The 26,282-nt window shown below is 46.9% G+C and overlaps 1 protein-coding gene across 1 annotated transcript in view; it reads left to right on the top strand.

Annotated features, from left to right (window-relative positions):
• Window positions 1–26,282, top strand: part of ATRN (attractin) — a 172,996-nt gene that overhangs the window by 142,023 nt on the left and 4,691 nt on the right. Inside the window, exon 27 of the mRNA XM_062619979.1 lies at window positions 13,250–13,357. Within this exon, the coding sequence (XP_062475963.1) occupies window positions 13,250–13,357 (108 nt within the window). The remainder of the gene's footprint in view (window positions 1–13,249; window positions 13,358–26,282) is intronic.

The raw sequence follows: 26,282 nt of genomic DNA on the forward strand, positions 1-26,282 counted from the left end.
CACTGCCAGGGATGGGGCAGCCACAGCTTCTCTGGGCACCCTGTGCCAGCGCCTCAGCACCCTCACAGGGAAGAGCTTCTGCCTAAGAGCTCATCTCAGTCTCCCCTCTGGCAGGTTCAAGCCATTCCCCTTGGCCTGTCCCTACATCCCTTGTCCCAAGCCCCTCTCCAGCTTTCCTGCAGCCCCTTCAGGCACTGGAGCTGCTCTAAGGTCTCCCCTTCAGGAGCCTTCTCTTGTCCAGGCTGAACCAGCCCAGCTCTCTCAGCCTCTCTTCATAGGAGGTCATCCTCCAAGACCAGTTATCTCCTAAGGAGTGAGGTGTGTTCCTCCCCTGCTTTTAGACCTTAGGGTGAAATCTGCCCGTTCCCATAGATTTTCCTCCTATCTGCCCTGCTGGAATGATGCTGCAGACACCCAGCCCTTGTAACTGTTCTAGTCAAGGGTAGTTTATCCATATGTAGTAATTGATCAAGACTGTTCTGGGGATTAATTTTTACAGTGCTGAAATTCAGTGCAAGTGCCCATTTCATGCATCTCTTCCAAACTCCGTCTCTGGTTGTACTTCCCAGTGCAGTAGTGGGAATAGGATAAATGTGTTCAATCTGAGGATCTCCTTCCTTCTAATAGAGCAGGACGATGCCTGATAACTCTTCCTCTTTCTGCTTCGGATGTTTTTGCTCTTACTAGTGAACTCAAATGCATAATATAATCAGTGGCTTTCAAGCAGATAACCCTTCATCTTGGAAGTGATTTAAGTCTTTGAGGTTTCCTGTACTCTCTGAAGGTAGGTAAATTTTTACTAGGGAGCCTGGTTTTTTCCTTTTCACTTTCTTGGCAAGCAAGTAAGCTGGAGTCAGTGTAGCATTCCCTGTTGGCTCCTGGGGTTAAATGTTATCTAAGAATGTATGAGGGATGTAGACTGAGAAGTAAATACAGCGCTTTGGGGCTCAGTTAAAATACTTTAGCAGGGTCTAAATGAAAAATGTCTTGATAAATTAAGTTCCTTTCAGTCGGATCTGTGTTTTAAGGAAAAAAGCTGGAGTGCTCATAACGTCTTGTTATGTTTGAGTTTAAACCCCATTCATACTTGTGTCTGTTTGATGGGCAGTTCATTGGTGTGTCCTTTTCCTGCCAGATTCTTGTCTTTTGCTGCTATTTGTCTTGCTCCTCCTTCTCATCTCAATCTTGTAGGTCACAGATCTCTGCTATTCCATTCCCGTTTTGTTAGAGATACCTGTACAGCTCAAGGGAGTGGAGAGGGGCTTTGGACAAGGGCCTGGAGGGCCAGGCCAAGGGGAATGGCTTGAACCTGCCCGAGGGGAGACTGAGATGAGCTCTTAGGCAGAAGCTCTTCCCTGGGAGGGTGCTGAGGCGCTGGCACAGGGTACCCAGAGAAGCTGTGGCTGCCCCATCCCTGGCAGTGTTCAAGGGCAGGTTGGACACAGGGGCTTGGAGCAAGCTGCTCTAGTGGAAGGGGTCCCTGCCTGTTGAAGGGGTTGGAGCTGGAAGATCTTGAGATCCTTTCCAATCTAAACCAGTCTGGGATTCTATGAAACCATTTTAAATCTCTGCCATGCCATTATTAGATGCATGAATAAAGTCTGTCTGCAGAAACAGAAGTCCACCCAAAAATTCTGCAGCTTTTTGGTGTAATCTACGAAGATTTTATAACTTGCAGGGTTTTTATTTTATCCAGACTCTCAATAAATTCTAGCAAGGCTCTCTTTAAACATTAGTAGTTAATCAGAGAATCCCTGACGGTTTGGACTGGGAGGGACCTTAAAGCTCCTCCAGTTCCAGTCCCCTGCCATGGGCAGAGACACCTCACACTAGAGGAGGTTGCTCAGTGATTAGTAGCAATTTATTGCCTTGCAAATTTGAGGTGTACCAAAACTTCCCTCTGTTCTGAGGGTGCTCCTGAAGTGGGTCTGTTTCAGATCTGCCATTCTCCCTTCCTTTGGTGGTGATTCTCTCTTTGGGTTTCTCCAGTACGCTTACAGGGCTCTTATATCCCATTTTGCTGGACTGGGAAAACCAGATTTTGCTTCCCTGCCCATGGCAGGGGTTGGAACTCGATGATCTTAAGGTCCTTTCCAATCCAAACCGTTCTATGATTCACTAACTTTTCCTCTACAAACTGCTGACACGTTTGATGGAGACCACCTCCTCCACCTCCTCCCATTACAGTTTAGATACTGGGTGGATTAAGCAGCAGTGGCAGGACACTGGATTCAGACATCAGCATCAACCTTTGAGTGAATATATGCTTGCAGCTTTGGAGGAAGGTATTTCTCTGGCTTGGGCTGTATTTTTAGAAGTAGTCATGTTACAGTTGCCTGTCTCCCATGGGCTGTGCTGTGGTAATTCTGTGCTCATTCTTTAATCTTAACCCCAAAGTAAGTAAAATATAACACAATCTGTGAGTAATTCCCAGCTATCAATCACGTCTGCTTCCAATATAAGCACTGCAGCGCCTAACTTCTTATCGCAGTGCAGAGTGAAAAGTAGATAGCTAGATCTGAGATATGTATAGGACAGGAGAGGGAGTGTGTTGAAAGGTCTGGTAATCAGAATTATTCAGTATTGCTGGGAGAAGTCGTACAGTTGGGCTTTGGGTGTTGGGTTAATGGAACAGAGCAGCAGCATCTGGTTCAAAGTGAATTTGCATTACTCCTGACTGAGAAAGCAGTGTGCTAAATCCAGAACCTACATCAGGATCCTGTACAGTGTATTTAAGGTCCCTTCCAACCCAAATCATTCTGTGATTCCGTAAGTTTCTCCCTTTTTTCCTTGCCTTTTCAGTTCTGCAGCTGTTCCTCTTTGACCGCGTATCAGTGCTGATGCTCCCCAGCTTCTTGGCTAAAGGGTCTTTTGGGTGTGCAAACAGTGTGTAGCAAATGTCTAGTTGTAGGAAAATGAGTTTGGAGCACTGGGCAAAAGTTCAGGCCTTGCAGAGTATAAAGCTTGACCCAAAGTAAAAATGAGAACAATTTGTGTCATTTCAGGCATGGAGGAGATGGGATTGTAAATTGTGTGTTTATTCCCTCTCCAGTGAGCACCAAGTTTAAGTACCTTCAGACATCTTAAAGAGGGGAAAATGGAAATCAAATGGCAGCTTTTATAGGAGGCTTAGGAAGAGGTGAATGACATTAGGAAACAGGGATAGGAAACCTTTCTATCTTGTGCCTAGAAAATGACACGTTAAACGTATCGGGGTGGTAATAGAGAATAACGCACAAAATACGAGAGTGGCATTAGAAATTTAATATGCTCATCTGCTGTCGTGAATCTTCTGTCCTGTTTTATTCCAGCATCCAGCTTCTGTTCTCTTCACCCTCAGTCGGCTCCATCTCCTCCGCTTTGAGCAAGAAATAATTCCTCTTAACATGTCCAGCAAATGGAGCATGGGTAGTGATGGCCAACCCAGTGTAATTGCGTGAGGAATGGCCGTGCCCCATTGGGATGTGTGGGGAACAAAGTGGTAGGAAAAGGGGGAATGGCTTTAACCTGCCAGAACAGGGGAGACTGAGATGAGCTCTTAGGCAGAAGCTCTTCCCTGGGAGGGTGCTGAGGCGCTGGCCCAGGGTGCCCAGAGAAGCTGTGGCTGCCCCATCCCTGGCAGTGTTCAAGGCCAGGTTGGACACAGGGGCTTGGAGCAAGCTGCTCTAGTGGAAGGGGTCCCTGCCCGTGGCAGGGGTTGGGACTGGATGAGCTTTAAGGTCCCTTCCAACCCAAACCAGTCTGGGATTCTATACTAACTAAATTTGGGTGTCTAGACCTCAGCTGCACCTTTAACATACATAAAATTGTCTTCATTTTGCCTCCCTTCTTGCCAAGACTATCCAGGACTGAACGCTTTCACTCTGCACTACCCAGCTTATTCAGGATGGAGTTTGTGAACTGATTTACTGAAGGGATTATCCTTCTCCTTCCTGACCTCATTGCTGAAACCTTTTTCCCTCCCAAGTGGATTCAAACTGTAGCAGTGCTTCTTTTCCACTGGCATTCTCCTCTGTAATGTCCGAGAGCACTGAATACCATTTAGGGAGGCAGATTGCTGTGTTCAGTTGACAGCAAAGACTTTCCAAGGGATGTGTGCTGTGTTATTGCCCTGCCTTCATTTTCTTCCCCTTCCTGCTCTCACCTGCTAGTATTTCGTTCACCTCAAATCTTCTGTCCTAGGCTGTGATTTAGAGCACCCTTTGTCAAAGCTAAGGATTCCGGATTGGAATATTTTCCAACTGTAACTGTAAATCAGGATCTTCCTCTCTCTCTAGAGGCCACAGTGGTGTTTTGGAAGGCTCTGGTATCAGCTTTATGCAGGAACATGGCAAGGTCAGGCTGCAAACATCCCTAGATTCAAGCAGCCCGTGGTGCTTCGGAGGGCTTGTAAGAAACAAGATGTGCTGGTGCTGAAATACGCTGCTGTGTTCTCCAAGCTCCCAGCAGTCATTTGGCATGTAGACCTTCTTGTTCGATAAAGGTGACAGTGCTATTTAGTGTCTGTGAGGGAGAAGGAAACATTAACTTGGTGGTGGTGTAGTTTGTAGAGGAAACACGAACTGGGGGATGGAGAAGTCGTGGCAAGCAGGTAACTTTGAAGGAGGGGTAGATGACACAGTTAGTGTACTCAGTTGTGTCATTGCACGGTGAAACGTAAGCCTTTATGTGTTTTTTTAAGCAGTTAAGGGGAGTTTACTTCCCAGAATGCCTATTCCTGGAAACCAGACCCAAGTGGTGATGGCAGTGGTGGTTTAATAACCCTACGTCATTTCCCTGTTCCTGCATTTATAAGTAGAGTAATAATAAAAGAGTCTAGTGTTAGCGTTATGAGTAACCAGTTATTGGAGTACTGTGTCCACTCCGGTCTCAGTGATGTCTTGGGTGTTGCAGATGGTAAAGAACAGCACTGCAAGAGGCTGAGCTCTGAAGGATGATCTGAGAGCTGGAGCAGCTCTGCTCTGGAGCCAGGCTGAGAGAGCTGGGCTGGGGCAGCCTGGACAAGAGAAGGCTCCTCAAGGGGAGACCTGAGAGCAGCTCCAGTGCCTGAAGGGGCTGCAGGAAAGCTGGAGAGGGGCTTGGGACAAGGGATGTAGGGACAGGCCAAGGGGAATGGCTTGAACCTGCCCGAGGGGAGACTGAGATGAGCTCTTAGGCAGGAGCTCTTCCCTGGGAGGGTGCTGAGGCGCTGGCACAGGGTGCCCAGAGAAGCTGTGGCTGCCCCATCCCTGGCAGTGTTCAAGGCCAGGTTGGACACAGGGGCTTGGAGCAAGCTGCTCTAGTGGAAGGGGTCCCTGCCCGTGGCAGGGGTTGGAGCTGGAGGAGCTTTAAGGTCCCTTCCAACACAAACCAGGCTGGGATTAATTCACTGTCTAGAATGTAAAGTGAGAGACTAAAGCATCACAGGTGACTCATTTTATCCAAGGAAGGACATACAGAGATGTGATGATGTGAGTTAATGTCTGTGAAGAGGAACCATAGAAGATTCATGATGGGTTGAGGTTCTTCTAACCGATCAGCCAAAGGCAGAGCACCCCATGTCTGCAGCTGGGGGTAGGAAATCAAAAGTTGTTCTGGTTTTCTCCTCTTCTTAATGGGAAGAGTGGCAATGTCAACAGGTTTTTGTAGGAACGTGGCTCTCAGAATTTGATTGCTCTTACAAGGATCTTTTCTAGGTCAGTTGCATGGTGGAATTCAGTGGCTCATACTATGCAGGAGGTCAGATCAAATAGTCATAACTTTCTCCTGTCCCTAAATTTAAAATCTATGAATGGGAACCACCTGATAGTACCTGTCGACTTTATCCAGATAAGAAACATCTGCAGTGATCTGTGTGGCTTTGGTCACCAAGTGGAGGAAACTGTGGCAGAAACAAGATGCTCTGAAGAGGAAAAACCTCCCAGAATATTAATGTTGGCAAGAGATTCCAGCTTAGGGGGAACTCAGTGGCCCATCTCTGGTTGAACATGGCTGCTGTGACATCTGTGCCTCATTGAGCTCATCTCTGGTTGAACTTGCAGTTACAGCTGACCGTTTGTAGCTTTAATATGTCCATGTAGGACCCCGTCATAGCAGGTTGGCAATCTCATGTGCAGTGTTGGTACGCAGCTGAGCTCTTCTCACATGGTCTTTAGTGGTGTTGCTGTTAGAGAGTTAAGTTGGGTTCAGTATATCCCCAAAACTATAGAGGGGTTTGGATTGGAAGGGACCTTAAAGCTCATCCAGTTCCAACACCTTCCCCAAGAGCAGGATGCTCTGAGCCCCGTCCAACCTGGCCTTGAACAGTTGGCCAGTATTTGCAATGCTGAAGCTCAGCTATCATCACATCTAGCCTTAGCAGAGTTCAGCCTCATTTAATAACCCACACACCTGTATGTATATTGATGCTGTTGGTTCAGACTCCTAGATCCATGTCTGATGATAGGAATCAGTGGTACAGGTATCTAATTTAGCCATTTGGGAAAATCAGGGAGAGGAGCAGTGTTGTGTAATCGGGCTAGAAGAGCTCTAGTCAATCCAAGGTGTGCTCTGCTATTGTGCAATTATCTGCTATTGGTATATATTTTAGTCTGCATGGGCCCTGTACTTCTGATCATTTTATAAAGAAATGATATCTTCTTCTTATTAAAGGTCAGGTTTTTCTGTGCCCTCCTACTGGGCATGATTATGATGATCTTAAAGTCCTTTCCAACCCTAACTATTCTATGATTCTATGACTAACTTACTTCTCTTAATCAGCCCTGAATTAAATCTCTTCTGTCATTTCAGCATGAGGCAACTTCCCAGCAGCTTTTGCTTTCTGGTTTGTTACGGTTTTGAAGTGTGGGCATGCCTGTTCACAAGCATTTGAACATTAATTCTCTCCTCCTCTCTCTTTCAACACAGCCTGCAACGTCAGTTGCAGCACTGATTAACTGATGTTAATATGTGCACGGCTCTAGGGGCTGAACAACTTCACTTTCAGGGATGATGGAAGCGTCAGAGCAAATGCTTTGTTTGTTGACTTACATGGCAGTTGATGTAATTGTGGCTAAATGCTTTAAATCACTGATTTCTGAGACAATGTGGCTCATCTCTGTGCAATATTTATAGCTTCTTTGTTTCTTTGCTGATGTCCCTTTGTGTGTTCTGGGAAGCTCCGTTGTTTTCTCCTCTTTCCCTTAAGGTCACTCTAATGTAAAGCAAAGGTTTCCACCCTGGGATATGTATTTTGCTTCGGACTAACGCACAGCGATGCCTGCTCACCCACCAGGCACCCAGCTCCATCTGCCCACCATTGCCACTGCCACCAAGACGGGCACCATCCCCAAAGTCCCTTGGGAGCCCCAGGAGATGATGGCCCCTTCCACGCTGGCCATCAGCAGCCTCTGAGGTGCTGCTTGGGCAGATGTCATTACAGGAGAGCTATGGGACAAGTTCTGCAGACAAGGTTCTCTAAGTCATGCCTGCAGATAGGTAGTTGGTAGTTGTTGTGCATACACAGATACGTATTTGTGCACAAATGGGACGAGCCGCCTTCTGAATTCAAATGAAACCTTTAAAACAACGTAGGATGTGCAGGAATAAGCTCAAACTGCCTGTCTATCAGTGCAGCCGCTCTACATAGTGTGTTTTGGAAGGATAGGAGCGCTCTCCATCCTTTGACCTCAGCCAAATCCCTGTTAATCCTTGCTATCAGTAAATGGCCAAGTCAGAGCTAAAGAGCTTTGCTGAGAGAATTCTGTTACCCTTTGCTTGGTGAGTGCAGAGAGACCTGTAGGTATTCAATTAGATTGTGTGTTCTATGTGCCTTGGGGGAAACATGGAAGAGGATTGACACTCTTTAACTAACTTTGCAGAACTAATGCTATGTAAGAGACTGGTCAGGAAGAAGGAAACATCTCTGGTTTCTGGACCACCCTCTGCTTAACCTTGGAAGTGGATGACCAGGCTTGCAGAATCCATGTTGGAGAATCTTTAGCGCTGTGTGGTAGAGCTGCAAACTTCACCTTGATACAGGAAAATCAAAAGTATTCGGTTCTGCCCCAAAATATTTCATTTTTCCTAAATGTCCTAAAATGATTTGTGGTTTGGGTGGTCCTTTCCTCGTCTTCTTCATCTTTCTATCCATCTTTCCCCTCTTTTCGTGACAGTGTGAAGGCCCTGGGTTTTGGCCAATTAAACCGGCCTATTTTGGCCACTTTATCTTTGCAATACAGACAGGGTAGTGGATCAAAACACAGAACTGATTTCAGTCTCCTGGCTCTTAAAGTTGGCTGTAGAGAGCATGAAGAACACAGGAAGGGATTTTGCTTGTTCATAAAAGAGTGAAGCTTGATTTTTTTTTCCTAGAATCCCAGCCAGGTTTCGGTTGGAAGGGACCTTAAAGCTCCTCCAGCTCCAACCCCTGCCATGGGCAGGGACCCCTTCCACTAGAGCAGCTTGCTCCAAGCCCCTGTGTCCAACCTGGCCTTGAACACTGCCAGGGATGGGGCAGCCACAGCTTCTCTGGGCACCCTGTGCCAGCGCCTCAGCACCCTCACAGGGAAGAGCTTCTGCCTAAGAGCTCAGCTCAGTCTCCCCTCGGGCAGGTTCAAGCCATTCCCCTTGGCCTGTCCCTACATCCCTTGTCCCAAGCCCCTCTCCAGCTTTCCTGCAGCACCTTTAGGCATTGGAGCTGCTCTCAGGTCTCCCCTTGCGGAGCCTTCTCTTGTCCAGGCTGCCCCAGCCCAGCTCTCTCAGCCTGGCTCCAGAGCAGAGCTGCTCCAGCCCTTGGAGAATCCCCATAGTTTCCTCTGGTCTCACTCCAGCATTATTCCTGCTGTACCTCCTGTCTGCTGGACATAACTGCTCCCTTTCTCGTGGGGTCCTGCTTGCTTTGCATTTACTCTGCCTTAAAATGAAAGCTCCACCGTGCCCGTTGTTCACTTAGCACACCCCTGGTTTCTTCCTCCTTGACTTTCTGCCTTTTTCCTTCTCATCTCCATTGAAAACCGAGATGAAACACTCCCATACACTCTTGTGTTCATTACAAGCTGTAGATAGCTGTTTTGCTTAGCTTAGTTTTTTTTAAAGCCATCCTTTATAAGGAGCAAATAAAATCCAAAACGTGTGGCTTTCTTCTGGAAGAATCATCACCCTTTCATGGCTGAAGATACCAGACCCCCAGCCCAAAAGGTACCGTGCTCATAAAAGAGCCTCTGCAGGGGGCAATTGCTGAGATGGATGGTAGCAGCACGGTTATACAAAGAGTGGTGACTGCTTTATTAGCATGAATAAAATGTTCAGGCTTTTCTTGTCAGAAAACACAGCATAGGTTATATTAGTCAATTAACCTGGTAACCTGAAGAGCTGTTTTTCTTTAACGTGAGAGCCTGTGCTGTTGCATGAAGAGGTTTTCCTCAGTTCCTCCGGTGGTTTTCCTCCCATCAGCAGCACACTATTCATTTTGGATTATCCATTACTCAACAGGTATGAGTTAAAAGAATCCCTGGTATAAAACATTGCAGTTCTGCACTGTTTGCTCCTGCGTCTGCACCTCTGGTCCTGGCACAATGAGATGGGTGACATCGGTTGTCTCCCCACCTCGCTGCTCTTTTCCGCTGTGGACTGTTGAGGTTGTTTATTGTCAGGTTCTCTTAGTGTGGTTGCACCAAAGCCTTCAGGCTTTGTTTCAACACTTCCCACTCTGCGATTGCTTTCACTTGTGATTCTTTTTGAACAGAGTTTTGCTGGTGATAGTGGGAGGAAAAAAAGGAAATCAATGCAAATGAAAGTTGCAGGTTCTCAGTTTGCAGTTACTTAAATATTAAAGGCCAGGGGCTCCAATTCCTGCTTTTTGATGTGTTTTTATTGTAAGCCTGTCAAACGTTTTGCCTTTTAAATCCTCTTCAGACCTAAGTGATTTAAAATATTCCCAGGTTGTCTTATTAATTGTGTGATCTAGAAACCAAAGCTTTGCTTGAAAGAGCATTGAGGTTCGTTATATCAAATCTCAGAAAGCCAATCATTAGGAATGAGGGGGAGCCAGCTTCATGGTACCTTGATGCTAACGGCTGCTGATTCGCGATGCTGTGCTCGATGTCTCGGCTAGGGAAGCACCACAATTTCTTCCTCACAACACAGTAACTTCTTTTAATTAAAATTTTAACGTACAAAAAACACTGAAGGGTATACACGTGCACAGGCTACGGGTTCAGACTTAAAACGGGAGAGTTAGGTTACATACAAGGCAGAAGCTCTTCCCTGTGAGGGTGCTGAGGCGCTGGCACAGGGTGCCCAGAGAAGCTGTGGCTGCCCCATCCCTGGCAGTGTTCAAGGCCAGGTTGGACACAGGGGCTTGGAGCAAGCTGCTCTAGTGGAAGGGGTCCCTGCCCGTGGCAGGGGTTGGAGCTGGAGGAGCCTTCAAGGTCCCTTCCAACCCAAGCCATGCTGGGATTCTAGGGTTAAACATGCACAGTGCATGCACTGGGGAAAGAGTGACATTCTGGTTACAGGACAGTGACTTCTCAGATTTCTTCTTCATTTTGAGGGGGTTCAAATTTAGTAGCATCACTTGTGCTGCGCCATAAACTGGTGTTGGGAACGGGATGCTCCCTTAGGCATTTGCTGCTCTGATTGTAGCTGGGACCTTTTGTCTTACCTGGTCTGGCCATTGTTTTAGTGAGGCTCAGCTGGAACAGCCCCAAACGCTATGCCTTTCCTCAGCCACTTCAGAGCACAGAGACAGTAACGATGCTGTCAGCACTGCTTTTCCCACTGCTGGTGTTGTGTCACATCTCTGCCTTCACAGCACTGCTCTGGGGTTTATATCTTGAAGCTACTATTGACTTCAGTAGGAGTCATGTTGCCAAATTGCCCATTTCCTTGAGTAAACTAAGCTTCCTTCAAAGAACTGATGGCTTTCAGTTCCGAAGTCTCTTGGACATCTTCATCAGGACAGCTTGTTCTTTGATTTTATAGCCATTCAACAAAGCGCTTTATGATAGCTGAAGGGGACAATTGCAGAAACAACAACCCAGCAATCTGTTTCACACTTGCTTTCGTCTGCAATCTGCTGGTGTGCTTTAAATATTCCAAAACTCCTCGTGTTCTCTTGCCCGAGTGTGAGTTACCCACAAGTTTGCTTGCAAGTGCTTAGTACGGCTCCGCTGGTGTCAGCTCGCTGGGGTTTTTGCTTTGTGACAGTATCTACAATCTGCTCCTAAATATTTTCTGTTTTCCTTTCTTTTTTTTCCCCTTTCAGAAATGAAGGAAAACTTTGCCACAGGGCTTTTGTGGCAGTGAATTGTTGTATATTTTATTAGTGTGAGATCCATATGAGAAGCATAGAGGCTTATATACGCCCAAAGCTTAGTTGTATTGACCTTGTCGTGCCTGCCTGCCACATTGCCTGAATCCCAAGCTTCTTAAAGAGACAGTGTTCCAGTTTTCTACACTAAAACCACTCCAAAACCAAAGAGTGGCTTCGCAGAGGAAAGACCATAGAAGGTTTATGAGTTTAAGAGAAAGGTGATGTAATACGTATTGTCCAAACGAGTTGCAGGCTGCATAGAATCATAGAATCCCAGCCTGGTTTGGGTTGGAAGGGACCTTAAAGCTCCTCCAGCTCCAACCCCTGCCACAGGCAGGGACCCCTTCCACTGGAGCAGCTTGCTCCAAGCCCCTGTGTCCAACCTGGCCTTGAACACTGCCAGGGATGGGGCAGCCACAGCTTCTCTGGGCACCCTGTGCCAGCGCCTCAGCACCCTCCCAGGGAAGAGCTTCTGCCTAAGAGCTCATCTCAGTCTCCCCTCTGGCAGGTTAAAGCCATTCCCCTTGGCCTGGCCCTCCAGGCCCTTGTCCCAAGCCCCTCTCCAGGTTTCCTGCAGCCCCTTTAGGCCCTGGAGCTGCTCTAAGGTCTCCCCAGAGCACAGCAGAGGGGCAGGATCCCCTCCCTGAGCTGCTGCTGGCTCATGGGGAGCTTCTCTTCACCCAGCACCCCCAAGTCCATCTCCTCAGGGCTCCTCTGCATAGACAACATCTTGTAGCATCATCTTCCTTTTGCCCATCTGCTCTGTCCTCTTCTGCTGTTCTGGATGGGGGTTATTTGGGGCACAATTCATTTTGTTGTCTTTCTTTAGCCCCGTTTGAGTGCTCCTAATGATCAGTTAGGACTTGGAATGTCAAATTGTCCAGAATTAATGGGGAAATGTGGGTGGTGATGGTGGCAAGTACGGAGGACATTTGATGGTGCCTCAATCTAGCTTAAAAATAGAGTATAACTAGTATTGCTGCAGCTGAGTAGGAATGCTAAGTGTGTGAAGCTGCATACAACAAGTGATTCAGTAGGCATTTGCTGCACTTAAGGGTAAGACTGCTGGGTTTTTCCACCCTATACAAAGTGCATGCCTCTTCCCTTATTAAACAGGGGCACTGAGTCACATCAGACCCATTGCTTCTGGGAATTAGGGTTATGGCTTCTGCACCCACTTCTGGGTTGTGTAGCTTGCTCTTAGTCTTAGAGATTAGGCACCAAAGCCAAAAAGAAGCATAGCCACGGCTCAGCTAAAACTGAAATGCTCTTTGCAGCCCAGCCATGTAGGAAATGTCTTTTTTCTGTATGTGTTCAAGAAAGGGAGCTGCATCATCATGCTTCAAAGTGCTTAAGAGGACAATAAAAGGATGCCTCGGGTCATAAAGGCCTGCAGAGATTTAGCCAGGGAAAGGTTTTCTATTTTAATAAAACACAGTGCAACAAGGACGTGTTCTTCCCCTTTGATCCATTTGCTGCATTCAGAAGGAAACAAACACTAAAAAAGTGATGATTATTCAATAGAAGCCTGACAGCGTTTTGCCAGTGCTGTTATAAACAATATCAAATCCTGTCTTACAGCAGTTCCATGCTGCTGCTAGTTGCATTTTCCAGTGGTTCCCACAAATCCTATGGAGTCCTGTCGTGCCCCAGCTGGATGGTAACAAACAACCAGGGTATCACAGCTTTAAAAGTAAATAACTGCTCTGTGGACAGTGAAGCTGCTGCATTTGCCATCACAAACGGGTCAGGCTCAGGCTGTGTAGCTTTACTCGCAGTAACCTATTCCATTGTAGTAATGTGAATATTTACCATTCTCTCTGTACCCTTAAGCCTGTTAAAACACCGGGAGGTTATTTCTTTATATTCCTTGGTATCCCTTCATACAGGGTAAACCCCCTTGGATACATGTGGTGGTTTTTTCCATCTCTGTGTTGGAACAAGATGATAATAATATTTTTCTGTTTATTAAATTAGCAACTACTCCGGGAGATGCAACAGATGGCAAGTCGCCCCTTCGCCTCCATCAACGTTGCCTTAGAAACAGATGAAGAGCCGCCAGATCTCATTGGGGGAAGCATAAAGGTGAGAGCTGGTGCTTGAGGATGGTCCTCACAGTTAATCATGGATGCTTCTTTTCAACTCTAGTTAACTCGATAATCCCAAACCCTCTGTTACATACCTGCAAGAAGCAGTAAGTTTGGGGAGGCCAGTAAATACTGGTTTGATTTGCTTTTATCCCTTCAGGAATGCGATTGCTACTTGGGGGCTGGTTTAGATTAAAGTTACCCTGGGTGTAGGGCATGGATTTTGTGTTTGCCTTGTTAGTTTTTATCCCTAGTAATCGAGAAGGATGCAGCTTTACTCAATAGAACATTTGGCTACAGATAGCTATAGGTGCTGCAAATAAAAGCCATTTTTCTGTGCTATCTCAAAGTAAACAGGAATATAATCATGTCTGTGTACTACAATAGAGTTAACATATTTCCGATTATATCATATAGAAGTTCAAATACATCTTGTGATGTGCAAATAGGAGTGGGGAGAAATCACTGTCTTGCACCAGGCTGGCGTGTTCTTAGAACTCATAGTTTTAAGAAAAGCCTGTTTAAAAGGAGACTAATGAATTAAAAGATCTTTTTGATGTGATGCTTTGACTAGCAGGCTTGTATATAAAAGGGAGAAGTTAAGAACCTGAGAACACTGATTATTTTCTCTCCTAACACAGCTGTTTTATCTTATTTTATTTAGACTTAAGGTATTTTGGAAGTCACTAGTCCAGGCACTAAGTTTCTCATGTTCTGTTACTGGGACAAGGGAGCAAGTTCTGGTTTTCTATTGAAAAAAAAATGTGTATTTTAATTATTGCAAAGCACATGAAAACAGTCTGACCCCAGGACTTCTGTTTGCTGAGTAGGGATATTTAAATCTTGGCCTTCTTATCAGGAAATGCCACAATTAAGGATGCCTGGGTAGCTATAGCTTTTCCTTATTTATGTGAGAATATAGGATTTCATGGCAAGTCGTAATACTTTTTCCACCTGATTGATGTCCTGAACCATGTTCTGGGTGGACACTACATAGAATCATAGAACAGTTAGGGTTGGAAAGGACCTTAAGATCATCCAGTTCCAACCCCCCTGCCATGGGCATCTCACACTAAACCATGGCACCCAAGGCTCTGTCCAGCCTGGTCTTGAACACCGTCAGGGATGGAGCATTCACAACCTCCCTGGGCAACCCATTCCAGTGCCTCAGCACCCTCACAGTAAAGAACAAAGCTTTTTGATATATTCTCCTAGTTTCATTATTGGTTCTGGTTATTTACTGTGTCCCATACAAACCTTTAGTCCCAAGCTTGAATAATTCCTGAGCTCCCCCTTACCTTTCTCTGAAGTCAGGGATTAATTGTCCCATGTTTTGCAGAGGTGAAACTTGGAGCATAGTGTGGAAATGAAGTTACATTTACAAAGGTACTCAGTAATTTGGGATAAAGTTGGGGCTGTTCAGCCTGGAGAAGAGAAGTCTGCGTGGAGACCTCAGAGCAGCTTCCAGTATCTGAAGGGGGCCTATAGGGATGCTGGGGAGGGACTCTTCATTAGGGACTGTAATGACAGGACAAGGGGTAACGGGTTCAAACTGAAACAGGGGAAGTTTAGATTGGATCTAAGGAGGAAATTCTTTCCTGTGAGGGTGGTGAGGCACTGGAATGGGTTGCCCAGGAAGGTTGTGAATGCTCCATCCCTGGCAGTGTTCAAGACCAGGTTGGACAGAGCCTTGGGTGCCATGGTTTAGTGTGAGGTGTCCCTGCCCATGGCAGGGGGGTTGGAACTGGATGATCTTCAGGTCCTTTCCAACCCAAACCATTCTATGATTCTGTGATACTCAGTGACTGGGCAGCTAAGCTCACCTGCCTCTGGGACCTCTCCTTGGAGGTTCCGAGTAGTTCTACTCCCCATTGACTTTCGTTTGACTCCAGATCACTCGGTTTTTGTGAGCTGCTGTAATTTCTCTTACAAGGCTGGTAGGCTCTGGGAGTCATTAGCCATTAATAGCTCCCCAAGAATTTGAAATACAGGCGTGTAAAATAGGATTGTCCCTCAGCAAATTAGGATGAGCCTTTTTTTGGTTGCTTCGTTGGAGAAGCTCTGGGATGCATATGGAGGGAACCTCCATCATCAGGCTGGAGGTGGGTTGGTGAGGCTGTAGCCTGGCTGCTGATGTTTTTGGGTTGCAGTCTGTTTGTCTGGGGCCCCTTTCCTCCTCCTCTTCCCATTTTCTGGAAATAAGGTAACTAAGAGCACCTCTTCAGTAGGATCAGGACAGGACTAAGCCATGCCTAGCGTTTTGGTCTCTCTGACAAGTTTGTCAGCACTCAGAGCTGCAGAGGAGATAGTAAACTGGGATCAGTGTGTAATTTCTCCTCTAGGTCAGCTGGCAATGCTTTTTCCCTTTTCATTTGGGCTCTATGGCCTGATTTCTCCTCCATGCCTCTCTGCGTTTTGTCATCTCCTCAATCACTTTTGTGATCATAGGAATGTTGAACTCTTCTCTTTTGAAGTGCTTCCATAGGCAGCACCACAGCCAGGATTTCCTCTTTCTCTCACTCACTTTCCTTGCTTTCCCATGTCTGTCATCTTCCATATCTCACTTCTCTGACCTCCTTGGGTTGCTCAAGAAGGGGTGGAGAAGCCGGTTTTAAGCATACTAAGTCAGACCGTGGACATATGTCCCCTTTTAGACCCAGAAACTGTTACCAACTGCTAATTGCCCTCTGTGCTGGTAACTCATACAAATGTTTCTCAGTCAACTTTAGGCATAAATGAGATGGTCTGATTGAGGCAAATGGCACAAAACCTGTGCAGTTACATGAAGCCAAATACGGAACATGGACGTGGGCTTTTGTGCCAGCAGGTACCTTCATCTGCTGGAAGATGTGAATGCAGAAGAAGGATGCTTCTCCATGGCAGGGAGAATCACTACATTTTGGGGGTGCTTTATATAGTTTTTTACCATCTTGGAGAACTTGGATAGGGGATAAAAGCATGAATAAAAGCCTGGAATGTTTCAGCAAAGTCGAAATCACAGGGAGAGGAGGCTCAGGAAGTATGGGGGCTGTGAGCAGCTTGGGGAATGACACTTCTTAGTCTGGCCTCTTGGATACTGCACCTAAATACATTTAAATTGAAGTGAAAAAGCAGTCTCAACATCCATGGGATCAGCTGTGGGTTTTCTCCTCATCCTTTTTGCACCTGCATAGGGAAAAAGGGTCTTAGCAGGAGGGAGCTGAAGAAAGATGGGCTGGGATGAGACAGAACTATAAAAGTGCATTTTACTTTGTGTTTTGTCAGTTATTAGGCAAGAAAAGAGTGAAGTGGTGCTGCATTGCTGACTAAGCTGTTCTTCAGTTCTTCTGCCATTCGCTGTGTCCAACTCTGAGCGCCTTCATTTTAAAGCAAGAAATCCAGCCTTGTGTTATCATAACTGCATTGGTGTTTTTCTTTCCTCATGTGAATCAAAGCCTTTGGTTAATAACGAGTTGATTTGAGGGCTACAAAGGAGAAGTGGAAAATGGGACGTCTTGTCTGCAAGAGATTAATTTCCTTTTCCATTGTGGAAGGCCAGTTGGCAGCCAGTGTCAAACTGGTTTCATCCCAAGCTAATGTTTTCCAGCTGGACAGTATTAGAACCATGTTTTCAATTAGTATTTTTCCTGGGGTACTTAGAAGTAATAGAAAGTGATTTACCTGCAGGGAGGCTATTCATATTACAGACTGCAGCTAGGCAACACGTAACTAGCTGCTTGGGTTGATTTCCCACTCAACAAATACCCATTGGATTGCAAATCTACTGCTAAGTTTGCTTAGTTATTACAAAATCCATTGGCTTTTCTCTGCAGCTTTTGTGTATTTGGAGGTGCTGCATATTGCAGTGGTCTGTATTTAACGTCCCTGGGTATCTGGACCTCATCCAAGTGTCTGAACTGGTATTAATGTAACTCAGGTCTTTTTAGGTCTTGTTATCTGCTTAATCTGAGTCCTGTAGTCCTCTGCAGCCACTTTTAGAAGAAGCTTTCCAGAAAGAATTTGGGGACAGGCTGAGAATATTGGGGCTGTTCAGCCTGGAGAAGAGAAGCTGTGTGGAGACCTCAGAGCAGCTTCCAGTATCTGAAGGGGGCCTATAGGGATGGTGGGGAGGGACTCTTCATTAGGGACTGTAGTGACAGGACAAGGGGTGATGGGTTCAAACTGAAACAGGGGAAATTCAGGTTAGATATAAGGCAGAAGTTCTTTCCTGTGAGGGTGGTGAGGCACTGGAATGGGTTGCCCAGGGAGGTTGTGAATGCTCCATCCCTGGCAGTGTCCAAGACCAGGTTGGACAGAGCCTTGGGTGCCATGGTTTAGTGTGAGGTGTCCGTGCCCACGGCAGGGGGATTGGAACTGGATGATCTTAAGGTCCTTTCCAACCCTAACGATTCTATGATTCTGAGTTTAAAATTCTGCCATTGATTTCCAGATATCTTGAAGTTGGTATTGGCACAAAGTTAATGCTTGTAGATTCTTGGGGAGGACCACATACATAGCACAGCAAATGCTTAGCTTGAGCAAAACACCTCCAGGGTTAACAAGAAAATTGTTGCATTAGAGAAAAAATAGCCTTAAGGTAGAAAAAAAAATACCTTGAAAGCCTTTATAGGATTTGACAAACAACATCCACCAAGGTGGATGTTCACCTAGCAGAGCTGGCACATAGAGCAGCCTTTGCTGCCCTGTGTTTAGGGATCCAACGTGTGAAGCCAGTGCTAAGAAGTGATTATCTTTGCATCTGTGATCGACAGGCTGTCCACAGCTCTTGAGGGAAGGATTGAGTGAGCAAACTCCTCATGAAGTTCATTTAGCATGTTCTGTGCCTTCGTGCCAACGTGCATTAAATTCTGCTGTGTTAGGCTTCTGAGGGCAGAATAGCTGCACTGCAAATCCTTCATCAGCTCACCAGGCTGGCTGATTCCTTAAAAATAGCAGGGAAAAAATGATGGGAAATAGCATCTTACTCCAGTAATTGTTTGCTTTGTTAGGGAAGAAAGTGCTGTTGAGTGGTTTAAAGAGTGCCAGAAGATCCCATCTGTTCAAGAAGCACGGAGATGAAGTGGTGGGCTGAGTTAGGAGTGGGCAAGGGATACCACGGATTGATATTTTCAGTTTACTTGTGTTTTGCATCTGAGCCCCTATTAAATTCCTTTTATGTTGCAATGAAGTTGTGACCAGCAGAGGAATAGGAGGAATCTGACTGGATTGGGTTGAAAGGGACTTTACAGACCATCCAGTTCCAACCCCCCTGCCGTGGGCAGAAGCAAATGAGTAGTTAAAGGCGTGTCCCATAGGGCACTGGGTTTGGGGAAGCTTCTTGGGTACCACTGCAGTGAGGAGTGATTTGGAATGAAGCATCCTCTGCTTCCATAGCACAACTTCATGTTTACATGTAGCTGTGTGTTGGGTTACTTCACTTAATGGGGAAGTTCAGTGAAGAACAGCAAAGGGCCAAGGAAGTGATGTTTTTACAGCTTTTAGCCCGTTTTGGTTGTCACTTCTGATGATTCCCTTCCCCCCTTTCTTCACATGTTGCTGACCTGCTGTTAGCTCATCAGTTCACTGATGGGCCAGCTTCTGTGAACCCCCCCTCCCAATCCACATCACTTAAAATGAGCTGGGTTAGGGGAAGCATGGTGAGCACATAGTCACTGTGCCACTGAGCTGAGAGACATGGGGTCCTCATACAAGCAGATAGGTTGGAAAGGCTGTCAGGGTTGAGCTGTGATATATAAAAGTAGCCTTAAGCAGAAATGCCCGGGCTATCAAGATGCATTAGAGGGGGGTGGAGAGCAAATTAGGGGTTTTTAAGGATGGTATAAATAAGATGAAAGGGAGAATCATTCGTTGTCCTCAAAAGGGTAATGGTTGGAGGAAAGGGAATGAATTTGAGGAGGGAAACCATAAACTGAATAAGCTTAATGTGATGTGGCAGTTGCTGGAGATGGTTCACATGCAGCCTCTGAGGCCAGAAAGGCTGGTTTCATTTCGCCTGACCTGTCTGAGGCAGGCTGCTTGGGTTTGTTAGCTTGCCTTTGGAATGCAGTTTGATTTCTAATGTATTATTTCTGGGGTTTCTAGCACTGACTGCTTCTAGGAGCTTTTCCTTGCATTAACATAGAACCATAGAATAGTTAGGGTTGGAAAGGACCTTAAGATCATCCAGTTCCAACCCCCCTGCCATAGGCAGGGACACCTCACACTAAACCATCTCACCCAAGGCTTCGTCCAACCTGGCCTTGAACACTGCCAGGGATGGAGCATTCACAACCTCCCTGGGCAACCCATTCCAGTGCCTCACCACCCTCACAGTAAAGAACTTCTTCCTTATATCCAATCTAAACTTCCCCTGTTTCAGTTTGAGCCCGTTACCCCTTGTCCTGTCACTACAGTCCCTAATGAAGAGTCCCTGCCCACCATCCCTGTAGCCCCCCTTCAGATACTGGAAGCTGCTCTGAGGTCTCCACACAGCCTTCTCTTCTCCAGAAAGTGTTCAAAGCGTGTCAGTGTGTAGCTGTCTCCTTGTCTTCAGCAAAAGCCTTTCCATTTGTTAGACTTCGTGTGTGCAAGTGGAGGCAGGAGGCTTCCTGTGGCATCAGGGTGATGAGGGAGCACAAGACTCATAGAATCACAGGTTTGGGGTAGAAGGGACCTTAAAGCTCCTCCAGCTCCAACCCCTGCCACGGGCAGGGACACCTTCCACTAGAGCAGCTTGCTCCAAGCCCCTGTGTCCAGCCTGGCCTTGAACACTGCCAGAGATGGGGCATTCCAGCTTGTACTTTACATTTGGTGTTAATTCTCCTTATACTGGCCCACTTTCTAATCCATGGAAGAGCGTATGATCCTTCTTGAAGGAACCCCATGCTGGATGGAATAAGAAGGGAGAAACATAGTAAGAAGGGAGTGTTATCTGGGCAGCTGAAGTGTGCAGAACGGATTAGCTGCGCTGCAGCTGCACATAGCCTGGCTGTGATCCCTGCTGAGAAACCACCAACAAAAACACCTGATAAACCCTTCACCTAATGAATTATTTCCAGTTAACTGGTGCTGGGTATCTTGTTTTGATTTCTGTTGCAAAATTAAGGACTTGGAGGGGGGGAACTTTTGCTTTTCCATAATACAGTACAGGATATAAATATTTGGGAGGGAGCTATCACAAGATCAACGGAGGCATCTGTTAAACCGGCCGTGTATTTAGGGACTATTTGGCTGATAACTGAGATTTAACTGGCTGTAGATTTGAGGACTGTAACTGTTTCAGCAGGAAGGACCCTGATTTTTTTAGCCAATAAGGAGGAATTTGCTGGAGGGAGAGGATGGAGCGCAAAGCTTCACACAGGAGAGGGTTTTTCTGAGTTCTTTTTTCCCTCTAGTGCAAACAAGTATCTGCTCTGATTGAAGTACTAATAACACCAGCAGCTTCTCCAGAACGTTATCAGGGACCTGTTTGCATTCCTTGATGCCAAGTAGTTGTTTTGTGTGTCTTGTGTTTGCCGTCTTCATCCAACTGTCCTGTTTTGTAGCGGTTTTAGCTTATACTTTTTCGAGTGCAAAACCCATCCAAGTGGTTGAATAGAACCAGAAAAACCCTGCCTCTTCACCCATGTAAAATCAAAATGAATAGCCCACCCTTGGCCATATATATATATATATAGGTTTAGATATATATATATATATATTGCTACCCATGGCCTTGTCCATCCCATCTCCTCCCCAGGGCACCAGCAGGGATTTGTGCCAGGAGGGCGAGCGTTGGTTTCCGTGAGCTCCAAGCTGCGACACGAGATGCTGTCATTTCAGGGTGACTGCTTTTGAAATAGGAATCTTTTCCTTCACCCAGAGCTTGTGTTTCCATTTTGCTGGGTTGACAAAGGGTGCTTTAAAACAGCAAGCAGTTGTTAAACGCAGCGGGAGCAAACTCAGTGCCCCGTGGAGGCTGCTTTGCGTGTGTGCTCCCTGTTATTGGGAGCTCGGGATGCTCGGGTGTGCCTTTTCAATTTGAGCCTGTTACAATTCATTGAAGACGAAGAAATCATTGCATATGATTTTTACTCAGTTGATTCAGTTCCTCCTATGCAGGTTTGCGGCTGAGTTGTGAGCAATTCATTCGCCAGCCCTTGTGTCACTTCCATGGTAGCTATCAGGGAGGAGGTAAATGTACGTTTCTAATCTGGACTCATTTACTGCAAATCATTGCTGAAATTTCATTCCTCTCGATCCTGGAGGACGTACATATTACCCTGAGAATATAATTTCTTTAAAGCTTAATACTCTCTTCTTTATAGAAAATTGCTTGTAACTGATTTTACCAACGTTCACTCCGCTTTTAATGGCTCCATTTGGAAACTTGCAAATGCAGTTTGACCCTTTTTGCTACCGAGTGAAAAACCACCTGAAGAAGTGGAGTCAAATAATAAAGTTGAACTGTTTCAATAACGTTCCTCTTCTCCCACCATAAGATTTTCCCTTTATTTTAATTTCCTTGCTGGAAATTGAAAACCATGTCCGGGTTATTTGATCAAACCACAGAAATAATGTTTTCTTGTTAAGGACAGAAATATTCTCTACAGTGTTTCTTCGTTAATACATGTTGAAAAGCAATATTCCGGCAGCGCATTCCGGGACCTACCCAAAATTGATGCTGTGTTTTTGAAATGACACAGAATATTTATTGTTCTGCCCATTAGTTTTTATGTGGCACGTTATTAACCTCTCGAATTTGTCAAATATAAGCAGCACAAATAGGAACAATGAGATGAAAGAAAAGGGAGATGGGGAGGTTGAACATCACACAATCCAACTTGATGGGGGAAAGCATTTGGCTGTGAAATTGTCTCCCAAGGGAACTGGTGGTGTACTCTGCACCTGGGTCACCTAGAAATAGCCCAAAGGCCTGGAAATCCCTTCTTTGTGGAGGAAATCCTGCTGGAGAAGCTGGACTACTTAGATGACCTAATAGGTTTCTTACCGCTTTGAATTGCTTGGGTGACCTGGCTTTTTTGGGGCTGGTTTTGGACAGTAAAGTGGAAAACAGCTGAAAACAGAATTCCCTGCCTTGTGTCACCACTTAGTGAAATAGCAGGAGCTTTGCGTTTTCATCCAAAAGATGAAACTTCACTGCTTCCAAGCACTGCCTAACACCAAACATGAGGTAGCGCTACCCGGTTAAAAGCCATATGCTGCAGTGCACCTTCCTCAGGGTGCACATTGCCCGGTAAGGCGTGCTCAGATCTGCACGAGGCTGAGAGCTGAGAGGTCTTTGCTGGTTTTTTTTTGGTCTTTGTTTGAAATTTGCACTCCTCTGATTCTTAGTTGTTGGGGTTTTTCCCACTGTTTCCACTGATCGCAGCATGGGTGGTGTGGAGGAGCCATCCAAGTCCACTGCGGGAGGAAGGTTGAGGCTGTTTGTGAGCAGCAGCACAGGGAGGGGATCCTGCTCCTCTGCTGTGCTCTGGGGAGACCCCCCCTGCAGTCCTGATCCAGCTCTGGAGCAGCAGCACAAGAGGGACGTGGAGCTGTTGGAGCGAGGCCAGAGGAGGCCATGGAGATGCTGCGAGGGCTGGAGCAGCTCTGCTCTGGAGCCAGGCTGAGAGAGCTGGGCTGGGGCAGCCTGGACAAGAGAAGGCTCCTCAAGGGGAGACCTGAGAGCAGCTCCAGTGCCTGAAGGGGCTGCAGGAAAGCTGGAGAGGGGCTTGGGACAAGGGATGTAGGGACAGGCCAAGGGGAATGGCTTGAACCTGCCAGAGGGGAGACTCTTAGGCAGAAGCTCTTCCCTGTGAGGGTGCTGAGGCACTGGCACAGGGTGCCCAGAGAAGCTGTGGCTGCCCCATCCCTGGCAGTGTTCAAGGCCAGGTTGGACACAGGGGCTTGGAGCAAGCTGCTCTAGTGGAAGGGGTCCCTGCCCGTGGCAGGGGTTGGGACCTGGATGAGCTTTAAGGTCCCTTCCAACCCAAACCAGCCTGGGATTCTATGACGAGCTGCATTCAGTTGTCACTCCAGCACACTCACAATACTTCTGTGAGAACAAAAAGAGCCTTTAGGGGCGGTGTGTCATGGGCAGACCAGCTGCAGTTCCCTTTTCATAGCACAGATACAACCAGGGCAGTGCAGCATCCCCTTCACTGACCTCCATCCTGGCTGCAGCCAGCAGGGAGACGATCTGGCTCCACATTTTTTGCTGCTGCTGTGCAGTTGGCCGGGTGCAGGCGTGCTCTGTGTTTTATGAAGGGCATGGCTCCTTTCCGATGGGCTCTTGGGTGGCAGTTTGCCTCATACAGATTGACCCAATCCACTGAAGCCAAGATCCTCTTATCCCATTAACTGTGCTCTTTGTCCATCACTCCAGCAGCTGGGCTCTGCTCTCGTCTCTGTGCCTCAGTCCCAGTGTGGGACTCTGCTGTTCAGGCACCGCTCAAAGCAGTCACTGTGTGCCAAGTGTCTGAGGGATGCACCTTATTTGCATAGGTTTGAATAATGTCTACTTTATTGTGCCATGAAGCCTTCAATAAAAAGGAATTGCTTTTATAATTCAACGATGGGTTTAGCAAAACACTCTAAATAGAAGTCTGTGGCAGAGGCTGGTTTTAACCATCTCATGAAAGGTCTTACAAGGTTTGGAAATCTACTTGATTTTCTCCTTTTCCCTAAGTGGGCCATTAAAAGCCACCTGTCCGGCTGAAGCACAAGCGTTTATAATGACCTGATCTTGGTTCCCAAGTCCAATCCCAAACCTTCTTGCAGAATAGCAGCTTGGATCTCTTTCAATGAGAGCATTCAGAAACCACGCAAGAGGCAGGCACACTGCAGAGGTGGGGAAGGAAAGGAGGCAGAAGCTCTTCTGAAGCCTCCGCATGAAAATGTCAACTTGATGTAGTCAGCCAGCTTCTCCTTAGCTGCTTTGTGCCATGGTGGGATCTACGTGGGTCATGTAAAGACACAAGGAGGCTTAGAGCAAGGCCAGCGGTGAGTGAGATCTGCAGTCCCACACTGGTTTGTGTTGGAAGAGACCTTAAAGCTCCTCCAGCTCCAACCCCTGCCACGGGCAAGGACACCTTCCACTAGAGCAGCTTGCTCCAAGCCCGGTCCAACCTGGCCCCCAGCGTGCCACGTAGCTCACTGTGGTCACCATTCAGTCGCTGGTTGAATTACCCACGTGTTTTCCTCCCTGCCTACAGAATCCAGTCCCCAGGCTGCACTGCTGGGTCGCTTTGTGTCTCGCAGAGCTCACAGTGTGCCCTTCACTCCGGGCTGACCTCTTGCTTGCCTCCGATTCATCATTCCCGTCACTCCGCATGCGAGTCATTTCATCAGGCTGCGCTTTGTCTCTTGGCCTGGCGAGCGCACGCTTTGGAGACGAGATGCAGCATGAGTCACAGTTCAAAAAGCAGGTGCCTGAACTGGTGCTGTCAAAACCAAATTGGCAGGATTTGGTTCTTTATGCTGGGGTTTCGGTGCTCGGAACTGCAGCTTGTGTCAGGAAGGCGGCTGGTATCGATGGACGGTGGACCACGTTTTCCCCTCTGAGATTTAAGGTCAAGAGGAGCTGCAGGAAGATGATCTTGTGCTTAATTCCTCCCAGCTCAGCTTGTAACTGCCTGATTTTGGATGCATGGTTAGAGGAAGAATACTTCCTTGCTAGGCATGGGAAATAGAGTACCGCATGCAGAGAGAGCTGAACAACGTGTTACTAATGCTCAGCTTCTCTGACAGGGGAGGGAATGATACTCACAGGTACATCCTCTGCCCTCAGCTAACCATGGAATATCAGATGGATTAAAAAATCACTGCAGCCTGAGGGTCAGACTCATCCCCATGAAATAACACTGGATTTTAGGGATTGGGGTGGCCACCGTCTCTGTCTTTTGCTGGGGGGATGGCACTTGGCTGCCTGGCTGGGGGGTTTTCCAGCACCAATGGCACCTGCATAGAAGCTTCTTATGGTTTAGACTGGGATCAGGAGAGCAGAGAGGAGGAAGACGTCTGCCCTTGAGGAATGAAATAGAAATCACATGGGAAGGGAAAGATCGTGCCCATAGGGACTTATAATGAGAGTTTCTGCTGCACACTCAGGGTTTGGGAGTTGGAAAGGGCAGAGGAGGAGAAAGGTTCCTGCTTGGGGCTAAGGGATGAGCTAAATTACCTCAAAATCCTTTCAGCTCTGTGACTGAGAGCTGTATAATGAACCACTTCCATTCCTTACCATGTCATGGTGTGCAGGAGAACTAGGGTGGGTTTGATGCTGTTACAGCATCCTTGTCAAAGCCTGAAACACTTCTCAGGTCACCCGTGGTCCAGAGGAGCAAATGAGGTGTGGAGGGATGGTTGGGATTGCTGGAGAAGGGAGTATTTGTGTTCAGAGAAGAAATGCAGAGTTGCTTATTCAGATGAGCCATATGAAGGCCAAGATGGGCAGTAGGGTATAGCCCAGGGACAGGCTGAAGGCACAGAAGGAATCAGGTGGATGAATAAATGTATGTGGAAAAGAATAGAGGTTAGAAAACCATTTCTGGTGTCTGAGCTGTGAGATCCAGGAGCCTATGGAAAGGTCCCACAGAGGTGATGACACAGGCTGAAAGCGGAACTGCTTTTGAAGCAGAGCATCGCACTTGTATGTGCGGTCACCTGAGTAAGTGAAGGGCTGGATTTAGTGACCATGAGAAGGGTTTTCCATTCTCCTGTTTCTGCATAGTGGCTGGAAGACAATCAGCATGCTGCTGAGCATCCCCAGGCCATTGCAGAGCGTGTTGGAGTACAGTTGCAGTAAGCAATGTATGTTGGGGAAAGAACAGAGTTGCAGAAGTGTTTTGATTAGAATCAGAGTCATGGGATGGTTTGGGTTGGAAAGGACTTTGACAGTCATCTAGGCCAACCTTCCTGCAGTGAGCAGGGACCCCTTCCACTAGAGCAGCTTGCTCCAAGCCCCT

The sequence above is a fragment of the Pezoporus occidentalis genome, unplaced genomic scaffold, assembly GCF_034315485.1.
Source record: "Pezoporus occidentalis ecotype Australia unplaced genomic scaffold, CSIRO_AGI_Poc_V1 ctg217, whole genome shotgun sequence".
NCBI classification, from domain to species: Eukaryota; Metazoa; Chordata; class Aves; order Psittaciformes; family Psittacidae; genus Pezoporus; species Pezoporus occidentalis.